Source organism: Poecile atricapillus, chromosome 8, assembly GCF_030490865.1.
Source record: "Poecile atricapillus isolate bPoeAtr1 chromosome 8, bPoeAtr1.hap1, whole genome shotgun sequence".
Classification (NCBI taxonomy): Eukaryota; Metazoa; Chordata; class Aves; order Passeriformes; family Paridae; genus Poecile; species Poecile atricapillus.
Window position 1 is genome coordinate 27,241,459 of NC_081256.1, and position 16,495 is coordinate 27,257,953.

Here is a 16,495-nt window from a genome sequence, read left to right on the forward strand (position 1 = left end):
GAACTTTATTTGGAAGCACATTTGAAAACAAACAAGGTTCTGCAGGTTTGTTTTTTTTGTTGTTTTTTTTTTTTGTAAACAGATTTTTCCAGGCTTTAGTTTTCTCAATATTCATCTCCTTCTTCAGCCTCTGCTTCTACTGAGTCTAGGCCAACTTCTTCGTAATCTTTCTCAAGGGCAGCCAGGTCCTCCCGGGCTTCGGAAAATTCACCTTCCTCCATTCCCTCCCCAACATACCAATGCACAAAGGCACGCTTAGTATACATGAGATCGAATTTGTGGTCGAGCCGAGCCCATGCTTCTGCAATAGCAGTTGTGTTACTCAACATGCACACAGCCCGCTGCACCTTGGCAAGATCAGCACCTGGCACCACAGTTGGAGGCTGGTAGTTAATGCCCACCTTCAAGAAAACAAATGAGAACTTTCCTTAGGAACACTAAGGCTTAAATAGTCATTTCTCTTAACAATCAAAAATCACCATGATTACAAATAAATTAAAGAGCTTAGAGTTATTTTACACTTTATCAAAGTATTTAACAGGGATATGACAACACTGTAGCATGACTCTCACCTCTGAAGATTACACAATTCCTAATCATTTAGCTATTGAGCACTTAAAAGGCTACATACCTTGAATCCAGTTGGGCACCAATCCACAAACTGAATGGTACGTTTAGTCTTGATAGTGGCAATGGCTGCATTGACATCTTTGGGTACAACATCACCTCTGTACAACATGCAGCAGGCCATGTACTTGCCATGGCGAGGGTCGCATTTGACCATCTGGTTGGCTGGTTCAAAGCAAGCGTGGGTAATTTCAGCCACAGATAACTGCTCATGATATGCTTTTTCAGCAGAGATGATAGGGGCATATGTTACCAAGGGGAAATGGATTCGTGGGTATGGAACCAGGTTAGTTTGAAATTCTGTCAGGTCTACATTGAGGGCTCCATCAAAACGCAGTGAGGCTGTGATGGATGAAACAATTTGCCCAATTAATCGGTTTAAATTGGTGTAAGTAGGACGACCAATATCCAGATTACGGCGACATATATCATAAATGGCTTCATTATCTACCATAAAGGCACAGTCTGAATGCTCTAATGTTGTGTGGGTAGTTAGAATTGAATTGTAGGGTTCCACTACAGCAGTGGAAACTTGTGGTGCTGGATAAATCGCGAACTCCAGTTTAGATTTCTTGCCATAGTCAACAGACAGCCTTTCCATGAGCAGTGATGCAAACCCTGAACCAGTGCCTCCTCCAAAACTATGAAAGATAAGGAAGCCTTGCAGCCCTGTGCACAGGTCAGCCTAGAACAAGGTGTGAAAAAATGGGAGAAAAAAGTTATTGATGGTTTCAGAGTAGTAAGTATTAAAATAATAATTCAAAAGCATCTCTGTCATACATTTGATATCATAACATTGTTATAAAAAACAAAACAGTGTTCTTCAAAGGTCCTGGTTTAACTGATTGAATTTTTATTTAAAGGGGAAGTAGGTAAGGCCAGGAAATAAAAGGTTTATTTTGTTTTGAACAATTAACTATGCACAAAATTCTTAACGAAAAAACAGCAAACCATCAGTATAGCTAGCTATAGAGCTGTATCAATTATTTCAAATACTAACTTATAGTGTGAAACCTTACCAGTTTGCGAATGCGGTCTAGTACTAGATCAACAATTTCTTTTCCAATGGTATAATGTCCTCTGGCATAATTATTGGCTGCATCCTCTTTCCCAGTAATGAGCTGCTCAGGATGGAATAACTGCCTATACGTGCCTGTACGTACTTCATCTACAAAAAAACCCAAAATACCACATCATAAATTTGATCAGTTCTTTGCGTGTGTTTAGTGACTACACACGAAGCACACATGTCAAAAGAGTGTAGACAGCATCTCCGACTACATGCAGCTTGTCTGACTAGTCTAAGAAGTTGGCACAACTTCTGCCCCTTTGTTTCAGAGTAAACATCAGGCACACACAAAGCAGTATTGGTACTCAAGGAACAACACAGAGATCACTCAGAAAACTACATTACAGGTACAGACACAATAACAGCACTGAAACAAAACTCTGTACGCAGTGCAGTGCAGCAGTCTGGAAAGATGATCCAGACTGCAAAAAAGTTCTCTTGTTCTCCAGATATTGTTACCTGTACACCATTATTTAATTTCTTTCAAATAACAATAACTGCAAATGTCAAAACAGCATCTAGATACACATTTTAAACTCTAGAGTGCTCTAAACAAACAAAAAAAAAAGACACTAGGGAATCCTTAAAGGACTGTCACTTTTTCACTTAAGACCTTTACTGTTGGGTACATACCAACTACGGTTGGCTCTAGGTCTACAAACACTGCTCTCGGAACATGTTTACCAGCTCCCGTCTCACTGAAGAAAGTGTTAAATGAATCATCTCCACGTCCCATAGTATTATCACTAGGCACTTGACCATCAGGCTGGATCCCATGTTCAAGACAATACAATTCCCAACACGCATTGCCAATCTGAACACCGGCCTGACCAACGTGGATGGATATGCACTCACGCTGCAAAGTAAAAAGAGAATGATAATGAGATATGGAGCTACCCGCCTGTGGGTTGTACTTTCCACGATCTTTCTCTGCTACAACATTCCCTGGTTACTCTTAAATGACAATTTAAGAGAACAAGTCGTCTCCTGCTGGCAAGGCACTACTCACCTTTGCTGACCTGCACTGACTCTGTGAATATTGGAAGACCCTAAAGACAACATAGTGTCTATGAACACATGGGTGAATACAAATTCATTACCCCTTACAATGCTGCATATATATTCCATCTTTAATATGCCTAGTCTCTTTTTCACCTTCTTTTAGTTTTCGGAAGACCTCTTTATATAATATCCCCACAATCTTCTTGACTTGTCACCAGACCATGTACCGGGTAACTGTTGCAAGAATCTTTCCTGCACAGGACCATTCAGTACCTTTTCCTTTATAATAAACATACCAGTATCTAGGCCCTAGCAATTACTACGTATTTTTCCCCTATATATTCCTATGTGAAATCATCTTAAGAGTCACAATTAAATTTAATATGCCCCCTTTAAGCTAGCTCCTTTGATTCTAAGTGACCGTGCCATATATGTTTAATCTCCCAATACCTGAATTGCCTTACACCTGAGAGGGAAATAAGGTGATTTTCTAGTTTACTGTTAAGAGTGTGTCTAGAAAAAAAGCAGAGGTGGACAAGAAAAAGCAAGGTGCCCCGGCTGCTTTCCCGTTTCCTCGGTAGCTTCATCAAATCCCGCAGTTTCCCGCAGACCCGCCACGAGATTCGCGCCGCCCGCCGAGCCCCTCACCGCCGCCGGCCGCACCTCTTCCTCTGATTGGTCAGGCCCAGAGAGCGGCTCCCGGCGCGCGCCGCCCGCCCCGCCCCGTCCCGTCCCTCGTCGCCGTCGACCCTGGAGCATGCGCTGCGCCTTCTACGGCTTCACGCGCCAAGGCGGCTCAAAAGCGGCATATAGATTCGGCCGGCGGCCACCATGCTCTGCTATCTGCGGCCACCATGTCCCGCTATCTGCCCGCCGCCCGAATGGAGGTTTCAGTTCGTCCCTCGCTTCTTAGCGCGGGAGGTGCCTGCTCCGAATAGACTTCCCTTGCACATAATCTCGTCTTGCTAGCTATCGGCCGATTTCTGTGCCTCGCCTCCCTTGAGGCGAGGCATAAAAATCCCCTATTAAGCTTTCACACTAATTTCTCTCCTTCTCCCCAACCCTTCTGCCTTAGCGCTACCGCGGGGACTTCAAGCAGAGACTGCCTGCGAGTTCTGCCGCAGCACGTGCAGTCATGAACTCTCCTGAAATGCCGCAACAGAAGCAGTCCAAACGCTCTTCCCCCCCCCCCCCGCCCCCCGCAGCCACAAGGATCCCGTCTCCCAGATGCCACTTCTCCCCCCGCAGCCGCAAGGATCCCGTCTCCCACCATGGTGCCTCGCTAGGGTGAGGAGCTCCGACTGCGCCACAACACGTCCGCCGCTGAGACCGACCAGAACCAACTGCCGACCGTTAACCGCCTCGAACCCCTCGCCTCAGGTGCGGGCTCCCATTGGCCATTACCCGCGCGGAGTGGGCGCGAGGGAAGGTCTCTGATTGGCCGGTGAGGGAGGCTGCCACGGGCAGAGGCGCGTCAGGAGGCGGGGCTTGGACGAGGCGCGCGCGTGCTGTGCTCTCGAGGCGGGAGCCACGGGCGCTGCTGCCGGAGCTTCCCCGCGAAGGCCTGTGCTGAGGATGGAGTGGTGACGCAGTGCCGAGCTGTTTTCAGATGTCAGCGTGATCTGTACTAAGTATGGTGATACAGAAGTACTACTTCCTGTAATCTCTCCTGATAATAAAAGGAATCAGACCTGCTTTCCCAAGGGGAGCTTTATTTAATAGAAATACAAAACTGGAGTGGTATTGTAATTACAGAGCCACTCTGAGTAGTGAGCACATTTTCCATTCCCTGCTTTTGACTAGACAGATACATTTTGTCACTTCTGGAAATTGTGTGAGTAACTCCTCAAACCAGCTGAGGAAGGGGGAAGAGACAGGTGCCTTTTTGCTTACATGCTCAGAATGAAATATTGCTCAAATAAAGTGCCAAATAAAGAAATCCATTGCTCTTGAAATATAAGAATACTAGGGTATTCCAAAAAAATAGGTCAAAATATAACATCTTCACCCCTTTGAAGATTAGTGTTATTTACAGTTTTTGTAAGACAAGAAGAAAGATGCCTAGTTGATTTTTCAGGATACTGGAAGACCAATGAGATAATGGACAGAACCTTTTTTAGAAGGTTGTTGTTTATTTTCCTGAAGAATACAGGATGGAAAAATTATTTGAAAATTGTTCAATAATTATTTATAGCTTAATTATTAACCAAGTGTGAAAAGCAAAGCTCACTCTCTAGAATTTTTAAAAGTTTAGTAAGGGAATAAAATGGGACAATGTCCAGCACTGGGGAGTTTCTGACTATTGGCCAAAGAACACTGTTACATTACTGAGGTACACTCATATTCATGTGTTTCATACATTATTCAAACATTCTTGTGAGCTTTTTGATGTTTAAGGAATTCTTTTGTTTGATTTTACCCTCTGACTTATCTGCACAACGTCCTGTCAGTTAGGTCAATATATTTTATTTCTTTTTGTGTCTGCATCCTGTTGTTTCACACTCCCTGATAAGGTGTTAACAAGTTCTTCTTCAGTTATTCTCGGTGCTCTGGTTTGTATCGCTCTTATCATTTGGAGAAATCGGTCAGCAGATGTGGGGGAAACAACATAATTGCCTTACACTATTCCCTTAGTTACACAGAAGCATTTTATCATTTTGTGTTTTGCTAAGGCCTACAATATAATACATTCATTACACTACTATTTCTACAAGCTATACGGTGCATACATAGATATAATATATTCATCACATTACTATTTCTATCAGCTGTACAGTGCAAAACTAGTAGATTGTGTTATACTAATAAGCAGCTAAAAGGAGTTACAAATTATACCATATCTAAATACTTATGATCAATAGCAACATGTAAGAGCTAATACATAAATGCAAAAGCCAATATTATAATGTCATTTTTAACACCAAGTATGACTTGAATTTCTTTACTTAAAATATAAAGTAATCGTAACTATAAATAGTGTCACATCCATAGTATTGTTCCTACTTGAATAGCTGCCACATGAAAATTGCTTATTCCCATTAGGCATTGTGTTGCATACATGCTTATCACTCAGCATACAGATGAGGTACTTGAAGTTCTAATTACCATTTTTCCAAGTAGGATTACTCAGTATATTTTGAAATGGTAGGCCAGAATTTTCTGTAGTATGGGGCAGCTTGGGTTTTTATGTATTGTAGGCTATATCCTCACTGTGTATCAACTGTTCTGATTGCATTTTGATCAATGGGACTGTTTTGAAGCATGAGAGATCAGAATGTTTCCTGTCTGGAAATCTATGTGTTTAAGTATGTTTCTATATTTGCAAATGACAAAACTCCTGAAGAATTGTGTGAGACATTACTAAGTAAAATTAAGTTTATTCTAGGCTCTGGTTCAGATGAAGAATGCACAATTTGCTTGGAATCACTGACTCTTCCTGTGATAACCCACTGTGCACATGTATTTTGTAAAATGTGTATTTTTAAAGTCCTCAGAAATGAAAAGGTTGGTTGTTCTATGGTTAAAAGTAATTGTAATAGCTATTCAAAAGCAATGAACTGCTGTCACCAGAAGGCCATCTATCTATTGTTCATTTAAATCATGAAGAGTAGAAACGTAGTTATCATCTGGCTTGTAAAAACTATTGGCCTGAAGTCAATCTATGGAGAGAGTAGCTGAACAGTGGTAAGGTCCATCAGTATTTTCAAAAACTTGTCCTGCAGTTCTTACCTTACTTTTTCCCTGAAGTAAAAGTGTACAGCATTGCATGCTTCCATTGGGCTGGGTGCCTCTTCACTGCTTGTATGTGATGTGATGCACATATATATTATTATGCTTAAAAGAGACCAAAGCTGTGTATTGGAAGTTGACTGTTGAATTAAAGTCATGTCTGCACTCCTTTTTCCAATCTGATAAACTTTGACAGTGAAATGGCTATCTTGCTAAAGGGCCATCTTTATGTCCCTTCTCTGGACCCTATCCAGAAAAAGCTTGGGGATGAGTATACTTGGATTGCTCTTTTGAAAACCACAGTATTTATTTCTGTTGTATGCTTCTAAGATACACTTGCCCTTTTTGTTTGCCCTTTTCTATCCAGGGCAATATAATGGCATGGTAGTCTCACCATTTGTATCCAGTGCTGCTGCACTTACTCTTGGGAGTTGTTCTGACTCTCCCTCAGCCAGAACAAAGCTGCAAATGTTAGCACAAATCTGTGTGGTATTCTTTATTAGGAACTAGCAGGGACAGGTTAGTCCCTGCTTGTGCATAGTCAGTCAACCTAAGAAGGCAGAGGTGGGAAGTGTGGTCTGTCTGGCTTATGGACTGACATTGTTCCACTGCTGGATACACAAAATTCTAATGCAGCTATCCCATTCTATAGAGTTTCTGAGAAATTTGAGGGTAACTAGTGAAGGAAAAAACACTTGTAGAGGCCTTTTTCCAGTGCAGAGGTTTTTGATGTGTCTGTAGCAGTCAGTACTTTCTGGTGATTTTAACATGCAGAGAAATAAACTGGGTTATGATGTGATGGAATTACCATCATTGTATACTACTTGACTGTAAAGATAAGTTACTTACTCTGTCTTGCCAAGAAAGGACTGTGGAATCTCCAGAACTACTGCCTTTGTCCAATCCCATGTTGATCTATAAATTGCTTTCATAGCAGTGAAGTGTGAACAGAGGCGGGCGTGGATTCTGTTCTTCTGAACTAACACAAGTTTCTACAATGGTGAGTGAATAAGCTTGTTTCCTTCAAAATGATTCCTGATTTCAATCAATTGCCAAGGAAATTTTCAGAGCTTTTAGCCTAAACTCTGACATGCATCTAAATCCCAAAGTTTGGGAAATTCACTGTTTCCACATGATAGGTATTTGTACTAGTACTGCATCTGATCTGGGTGGTTGCTGTGCGTGAATGGTTAGAATGCAATTCTCTCCTAATAAATAACATGGGAAAGTACTTTAGGTATCACCTTGAAAACAAAGGAGACTAACAAACTGCATACCCTCCCCCTAAAGCATCTTGGGTTCAAGTAGGATTCTTTCGGGCAAAATAATGGTTTCCATTATTAATACAAATGACAGCATTAAATCATCAGTGAGAAATGAGATGTGGAGCTGCAAACACAAAACTGCTGAGTGAAAAGTTTGGCTTGTTGTGGTATTGTGAACTTAGAAATCATTTTATCTTTCTAATGTTAACCTAAAAGCATTTACCGAAACCAGAAAAACTTCTTGGAAGTTAACAGCTTGAGAGTTAATACTACCTTCATTTCAGTCTTCTGTTAAGACTAAATTTAGAGTTGTGCAAGTAAGTAAAGATCCTATGCAGAAGCCACAATAAAGCTATAAGATGCTTTATTGTGCTATAGTAATCTAACGTCTTTGTGTATCAACTGCATTCTTACAAAAGCTTGCCAGATATGCATTCAAATACTTTTTCTTCTTTTAGTTGTTCATTGTAAGACTTTTTTTGCCACTTTCATATCCTTGTAGCAGAAGTCTTTGGTATCTGTGTTGGCAATGTTCAGCTGACTTTTGTGTTTTGTTCATAATTACAGTACTAAAGTGGAGAAGGGATTCAGAAAGATGCGAGCTTTTTATTTAAAAAAAGTCTTTATAAGCACTGTTAGGAGGGTTTTTTTCCAGAAAACCTTTTTTCAGATTTAATAGAATTAATTTATTTTGTCTTGTCACTGGAGGATTTTTTGTTTGCTGGCAAAGCAGGAATGGCTCATGCGTTCACTATGTTTGGAAAACTGTTATTTCAAATTTGCTTGGAGTCTGTCTCTTGAAAGGATATCTTTATTGCTGCAATTAATTAATGTATCAGACTATGACTGCCAGTCTCTTTAATTGCCTAGTGATTCATTCCAGATTAGCAGTCCCCAGTATTCATGTGCTTTGTGAGATCTGTTTTGTAGCCTCTCTAAAGCTGCCTTGGTTCTGTGGCCAGATTTCTATATAAACAGAATTAGCTAATTTTAAAGGGTTGCTCTGTTAGGCAGAAGTTTTTCATGTTTGTCATTTTTGCTTCACAGAGTTGTCATTTGTACAGTGCACACAGTCTATTATTAAATTTTCTGAGTAGTCCTATGAAAGTTCTATTGTATAAATTTTGCTTTATCCAGAATATACTTCAGAGAAAAAGGCTTTTGGTGTTAAATTATGTCTCCTTTCATGTGTCTGTTGGGGGAAAAAGAGAAGATACCCTGTGTCTAGTCCTGACAAAGCATATTTCATCAGACTGCTATTATTTCTGTGCAGGCTTTGAGAAAAAAAAAAAAAAAAAGAAAGGGTAAAAGGTCATTCTTTTATTTGTAACTAAGAAAGATACTGTATTTGAAAAATGGTTTATTTTTCTCATATTTTAAATAATGTTACTCTCATAGCCCAAATACATCCTTGCTTTAAAACCTTGAGTTACTCATTTCAATATAAATATGCTCAGAAAGACCACTTCATTTTTAAGGAGGGCTGAGTATTTTTGTCATGTTAATGTTCTTGCAAATAAAATGTTTTCACTGTCACATCAGAAATGACAAAGTCTGTTACAAGAATGAATCCTTGAGAATTTTTTTACATGAACGTCAGTATAAAAAATGCATAAAAGGTGCTTTGTAAAGGTGCTATTTATCATTCACTATAAATAACTAGATTTAATATGTTTCTTTTAATGTTTTGGGGGCTTTTGCACAGCCAAATGCCCTCTCTGTAAGAATGACCTTCAAGTAGACAACTTGGTGGAATGGTCCCTTAGAAGAGGAAATAGACTCCAGTAATGGAAAGAAGCCTTATCAGGAGAGGATAGCTAGCTCCAAGGCGCATTCTATTGTGTTTTATTTAGCTTTCATTATGGTTTTGTAGACCATACTCTATAATTGTGTAATTATACTAAACATATTATACATATGGACAACATAGTTCAAATTATTATTTATAAGTCTGTGCAGCATGTCTAGCCTGCACAGAAGAAAATGCGTACTAAAATCACACCACAAACAAATTTTCCAGTAGGGAAACAAGACAAAAGGAACGCCAGTTGGAATTTGATGCTGGGAATTGTTCGGTACATAAAAACTGCCGGTAAAGAGCTTTGCATTTTGTTTCAGTTTCTGAAGATAGAGCAGTTTTATAACCACTGAAACTTACTCAAACCTTAATTTACTTTTGAAAACAAAATCTAAATAAATTCTTCTTTCTTAAATCTTATTTATGCAATATATATTCTGCTCTAGAGGGGAAAACTAAATGGGCATAGGTGCAATCCAACACTTGTCAGAAAAAACATTGCAATATTGTTTTTTTACTTTGTGACTTGTTTCTCAAGGTCTGTCACATCATTTTTCTTTGCCTCACTCTCATTTGCTGCCAGAATTTGTATCTTCCTGCTTGTACTTTGGCCTTTTCATTTTGAGATTGCTTTTCTGAAACATTATGTCTTACACTTTTAATGAAGAAATTGTTCTTTCAAATGTCGGTTACAAATTTATTCCCTAAAAATCTTCTTGTGGAGACCTAAGAACTAATTCCAGACATTGTGCTATAGAATAAATCAAAATTTTTTTTCTTTTTTTCATTTTTTAGCTGGTTCAGTTACTTTCATTCTCTAGTTAGTGGTTCTTTACGTCATCATAGCTAAACCTTACTGAGAAAACCAGCAGTGTTCTTCTGGCTCAAATCCAATTCCTTGTTCCTTTTGTTCTCATGTTGGTTCCAAGAGAGCTTCTGGTGCCTCCTTGTCCCCTGTCATACATAGCCAACCTAAGCCACCACCTAAGGTCGTGCATACCCTATTTGCCTCAGTATTTCTGGGGGAAGCCTTTCTTACTTCTTGAGTATTGCTATGGTAGATCAGCCTTTAGGCTGTCCATTGCTTAAGCCTTATTTTCTGAAGTTCCAGTACTTTGTTCCTATATTCCACGTACCCTGGAGATAGAGGACTTGCAGACTTTTGACAATGTGAAGTATGTCTGGAAAATGGGTTGAGAATCCTCCTTCCCAAAGCACTCTCAATCAGCCTGTAGTTTGTGACTATTAAAAAGGCTGAAACCTTCCTTTCCTATGGAAATTAGAGGAAAGCCTACCCACAGAATTCAAGATTTGTTCATTTAAAAGGTATTACTGAACAGTGATTTCTCTCAATTGACGTGAACTTCATCAAAGCCATCTGTAGGAATGGACTCTAGCCAAGCCAGAAAAAGTTCCTTTCATTTCAGATAAATACTTTATTTGATTTCAGATAAATGCTCATGTGCATACTTTAGTAGAACTACAGAGGGTTAAGTCCAGCTGCTAAATGTCTGGTTGCTTCTCAGTTCATAACTTTCTTATCACTGATAGAAAACTGTTTGAAGTAAGTAGATTGATGTTATTTTTAATAAACATGTGTCTTTATGGTGCTTTAGAAAGATCTCTCAAAGAAAACACCATTTTAAATATACATTTCAAAGCAGAGGTAGGATTTTAGTGTATTTATTTCCTGTTGTCACCGAAAATGGATTGTTAAATTGAACATTTTTACTTTCTCTTTAGAGAATCAGGGTTTGCCTTTACTCATTTGGATGGGTCAATGGCACAGAAGAAAAGCATGAAAGCAATTTGTTGTTTCCAAAGCAACCAGGCAGGGTCCTGAACTATAATGCTTTTGTCTCTGAAAGTGGGTGGAGTTGGATTAAATGTGATAGCAGCTTTCCTAGTGTTTTTAATGGATCCCATGGGTAATGAGCTGTTCATAATGATATGGCCTAATCTAGTGAAGCCTCTTTGGTGTTTTCCTAAGAGGCAGATGGAAAGCCCATCTGAGAAAGAAGGACACTAATGAGTATCTGTTTAGAAGATAAATAGGACTTTTCTTCATTTGTTTCCCTAGTATCTTCTTGTTTTAACACTGTATTTTTGTGCTGTCCATTTAAGTCCATGTAAGTGGAAAGAATGCTAGTAGTACTACTAACAGAGCGGTGTGACACATTTATAAATTAAGACATTAGTCTGAGGTTACCTTTTGTGGTCATGGGGTACTGGCAATACCTACATTTAGGAAGTTTTTTTTCCATTCTTTAAAGCACTCAGAAATGCAAAATTATTTGTAAGGAATAAAAATGTAAATTACCTTTATTGATAGCAAAATTGTATTATTAGCAAAATTGGTTCATGTGTTGTGTCATTGTACCAGATTAAGGGTTTTCTATTCACTTCCTGCCTTCCCCCTGTTCATTCTGATATAATTCCCAAGTTTTTTGGCAGTTGGAAATGAAAACAAAATCTGCACTTGAAAGAAACGGAGTAAATTAAAATAATAATTTAGCTTTGGACTTGTGCATCTGTCACCGCAAACAGTAAAGGAAAAGTACTAGCTTGGACATCAGGCCAGTAATAGTAACAGTATGAAGATAAAAGCTATTTATTTAATAAATGAAAGAAATTAACTATGAGTAAGAGTATGGAGAGTTGGAGTAATTGCCATGGAAGAATTTGTTCATTAATTGCAATATGTCTGAGTATGGACTGCATTGATCCGTTCAGTTGGAAGAGACCTACACTACCATAATGCCACCGAGTCTGACTGCTGCTTTGTTTTTTTTCTTAAAGAACTCTCTGAATTCTTGTGGAAACTGCAAGAGAATTTTAATCTTCTGTGAAGGTAACAAATGAGGTAGAGTGAATTCATCGTATTGTGGCAAGCAGTTTTAAGAAAAGAAACTAAGCATTGTTAACACCAAGTCATCTACAATCTATAGGTATACCTAACAACTCAGGGTCAAATATAATTGCTGCCTTTATGCACCACTGAACAGCAACTTACCATCCTGCTGGTAGCCATCCTGTGATGGTAACTATCCCAAGTGGCAGTGGTTGACTGCTTGTGTTTGATGGAGAAACAGTGGGCCCACGTGATCTTCATGATCTCCCTTTGGAATAATCAGGGCCGAATGAGATTCATTCATGCCTTAGCGTTCCTTGAAGCGTACTAGCAGCAATAATAGGATTTAAGAAGCAGAAATACCAGTGGAGTAACCAGTTTTTCAAATTCTGTGGATTTATTGTAGAACTATAATTTGGAGGTCTGAATTCCTTCTCTGAGAGGTGTAATACCACAGTGCAAGGGAAGAATATTTATCCAACCATAGATTACTTTTTCCCTCCCCCCACTTTTAAAATTGTTTGTTTGTTTAAATACAATCATAGATGCAGAATTCTCACCTTTAGAAAGAAATACAAACCTTTAATGTGAGAGTACCACAAATATACAGATGTTTCTCCAAGGCTCAGTTTTTTTAGTATTTTCCAATGTAAAATAGAGTATCCTTTGTATGGGATGCTGCAGAAAGGTACAGAAGTACTGCAATTCACTTTTCCTGTGCTGGACTGATGAGGGAAGACTGAAATTTGTATACCTCAGTCTTTCTTAACTACAGCAAAAATAGAATGGAACAGAGTTCTGCATGTTTGGGCTAGGTCTTTCCTCCAGACATCATTTTGTTCTCATACAGTGAGATTAATAATAGAACAGTGTGCCATATATAGCTTGCCAGGAATGTTCGTCTTGCAGTGACAAATACATAATTTGTTGCTGTTTTGCTTACTACCATAGATTGGAGAAATAAGATTTGTTTGGCTTTTATTTTGTAGCTTGATGTCTCTGAGTGTGCATAGACATCAGAGGTTCTTAGAATCTAAAACAAGTTATTAAGAAGAATTCTTAGACAACTTGCAGTATGTGGGTGACATGACAAGGCGAGCCCACTGCACAAGACTTGCTTATCAGAGACAGAACGTTATTACAGTTCATGTAGATTTAAGTATCTCTTCTCTAAGAACTAGTAGTGCTGTACCTCTAGATAGATAAAACATTCTCGGAAAATGCAGAGCACAGACTTTGCATTTCACAGATCCTTATATTTAATGTTACATCCAAAGTACAAGTAGTAACAGCTACGCTCGTTCTGTGTTCAGCAAAATTTCTGGTTTACATAACATGGTGATTATTGTATATACTAACGAAAGTATATGTGGGCTTTTTTAAGAATCCAATTTACTGTTAAGTAACTGACTGTGTCCAGCTGATTTAGATTTTGCCATCAGGTACTGAGGCAGTTAGTATATGCAGTGTTTGTTTCAGAATTAAAATAACAGGACTGTTTTGATGTCTCCCAGACTCCTGACAAACTCTGTTTTTAAAGCATTTACCTGAAGTTCCTGCTTGTTATGAACATATAACCAGATGTTCTCAAAGCTTTCTTTATAGCGGGATACTTAAAGAATAAGACATTAGGCAGGGAGTAATTCATTTGCAGGTAATATTTGTTCAAGAGGTGATGGGTACAAGATCTGCTTTTTGATGCCATGTGCATACTGCTGTGTTTTGAAGGGAGGTTATTTAACTTATTCATTGCTGCTTCTAATAGCTTGGAATCCCACTGCAGAAGACCAGTGTTTTGACAGGTGTTGTGTGCGGGGTCAGAAGAATAATGCTGTGATTACTAAGGTGAATTGAAAGATGATCCCAACAGTGTTCTGGTTATGAAGAAATAATTATTTTCCAAGAAGCTTTACGGTATTTTAAAAATAATTGTGCCATCACAGTCTCACCAGTAAAACTAAATTGTGGAGTGATTGTTGAAGTGTGCTTTGGATTGTAAGATTTTAATATTAGAAATTAAACATCTCTGTTGAGCTATTTGGAGTGACTCAAATGGGGTAGCAGATCTGTTGGTTAGCCTGGCTATTACAGTTCATTAGCTTGAAGGTATGTAGAATGCTCTTGTCAGTCATAGCAGCTAGTTTAGCTGTGGAAGAGCAGCTAGCCTGGCTTGTTAATATTCCATCACAAAAATATTACTTGAAAAATTGAAGCCAGGTCCTCTTCTAATAAAGCAAAGAAAAGATAGATGTCCTAACAATAAATGTTCAAAAGAAAAAAAACACAAAAAATTCAAACACCTCACCTTTTCCTCCAACTGCTTTACAACCCTTTTCTCTGTGTTTACAAAGTAATAGTTAAATAATGTAACTGCACTTAGGATACTCAGCTCCCTAGCATTTTTTTCCAGAATACCTAAACTTCTCATCCTAAACTTTTATTTAGAGGAAAATAGCATCTTCATTTCAGTGTTTTGGGTGGGGTGGGTTTTTTTTCCTTTTCCTTTTTTTTTTTCCTTTTCATATTTTGATTCATTGTGAAGGATTCAGTAGAAGAAAATGTCCTGAAAATTCTGAAGAAGAGGGAACTTGCAGCAGGAGCCTTTCCTACCAAAAAGCCTTTAGCAAATGAAATAAAACAAAAAATATTTAACAAAATTAAGGCTCTGATTGATTTATAGCTTGATCCAGTGGCATTTTGCATAAATATTTAATATTTTGGATAATACTTCTCTTCAAGTTACATGTCCCATGCTAATTTTTAGTTTTGCTGTCTTTGTGCTCAAAATATGTTTCAAATAAATTATAAAAACTAATTTGCTCCTAAATGTTAATTTAGAAGCACACAAACTCATGAAATTTTTACACTGCTCATTTCTTCTAAAGGTTGCTTGTTAGTACAATACTTAGGAGCACAAAAAACCCTTCAAAACCAAAATGTGTATTCATGCATTCTAACTGACAAGCGTTTAGTCTCATTTTATAGGTGAAAAGGTAATGAAAGGTAAATAATGTTTCTTCAGACAAAGCCCTCTATAAATGAATGAACTTTCAGGTTTCTGTCTTAGTATTGCCTAATAAACAGACAGATCATCTGGACCAATTGTTTCAGAAAAGGTGGTCAGTGACACTTTGTAAGTGCTTCACTTCATATTTTTGCAGGCTATGTCCAAAGATGGTATTTTTACTATTTCTGAATAATACACAGGTGTAGGAGGGAGTTCCTGTGATGATTACTTCCCAGGAGTTAGTAAAAAGAGAGTACTTAAATTTGCAAAACACTTCCTTTTAATATTTTACTTAACAGAACTCCAATAATTTTTGTAAAATTAAAGTTTTCTTTGGATAAAATGCTAGAATCATAGGCATGTATTGACAGCATGCTATCTAGCAATTTCAACAGACATTTTGAACAATAAGACTGTGCTATATGGAAAGTAGAATCTAATCCACTCGTGTCAGTGAAGAAGTTAGTCCTTGCAAAATAAATTAAAACAAAAAATGAGCTAAACCCGATTGAAGTTGGGTTTTGAGTGGGGTTTTTTTGGGATTGGTGGTTTTTTTTTTTTGTTTGTTTGTTTTTGGGTTTTTTTTGCATAGAGTTTATCTAAATTAAACTTTCTTTGCGTTGTTCTCGTTCAGATTTTGATATTTAGAGATTAACTGGAAAAATAATTTGCAATTATGAAGGGAGGATTTGGCCTTTTTTTCTGTTATATCCATTTTCCAAGTAAAAATTTCACAGGGAAGAGAGCCATTTCTATGACTAATCAAGCTACATCATTACTTATGTGAAAGTATGCTGACATTTGGCATAGTATGATTATGAAAACAATTATTGTGATTATGAAAACAATTATTGTGATTTTGAAAACAACTGAACAAAATTACTAGTATGTTTTTTTTTTGTCTATTAGATTATGATTTCCATGTTCCAAAGCCACATCTAATTTACTAAAGGTACTACTAAGGTTTATGGTCTCTCCCAAGAGAGCCATTAATGTATCTGAGAAAAAAGAGGTAAAAGCTAAGCACAGAAAGCTCCTGTCTGATTTGATGGAGATGTTCAGTAAGCAGGTGGTTGAACACCTTGGTGTTTTGGCTGTTTGGACTTTTTTCTGCTTTTTATGATCTGTAAGTAGTCTTTGGCTTTTG

At 38.1% G+C, this 16,495-nt stretch overlaps 1 protein-coding gene across 1 annotated transcript; it reads right to left on the reverse strand.

The window, feature by feature from the left end:
- Window positions 1–35: 35 nt before the first annotated feature.
- On the reverse strand, window positions 36–4,238 carry LOC131581776 (tubulin alpha-3 chain-like). The gene is made up of 5 exons (XM_058844422.1): window positions 3,969–4,238; window positions 2,330–2,552; window positions 1,647–1,795; window positions 632–1,312; window positions 36–401 (listed from the first exon to the last, which is right to left on the reverse strand). Exons 1-5 carry the CDS (start codon window positions 3,969–3,971, stop codon window positions 105–107), a joined length of 1,353 nt encoding a protein of 450 aa, XP_058700405.1. The 5' UTR covers window positions 3,972–4,238; the 3' UTR covers window positions 36–104.
- Between the last annotated feature and the right edge of the window lie 12,257 nt (window positions 4,239–16,495).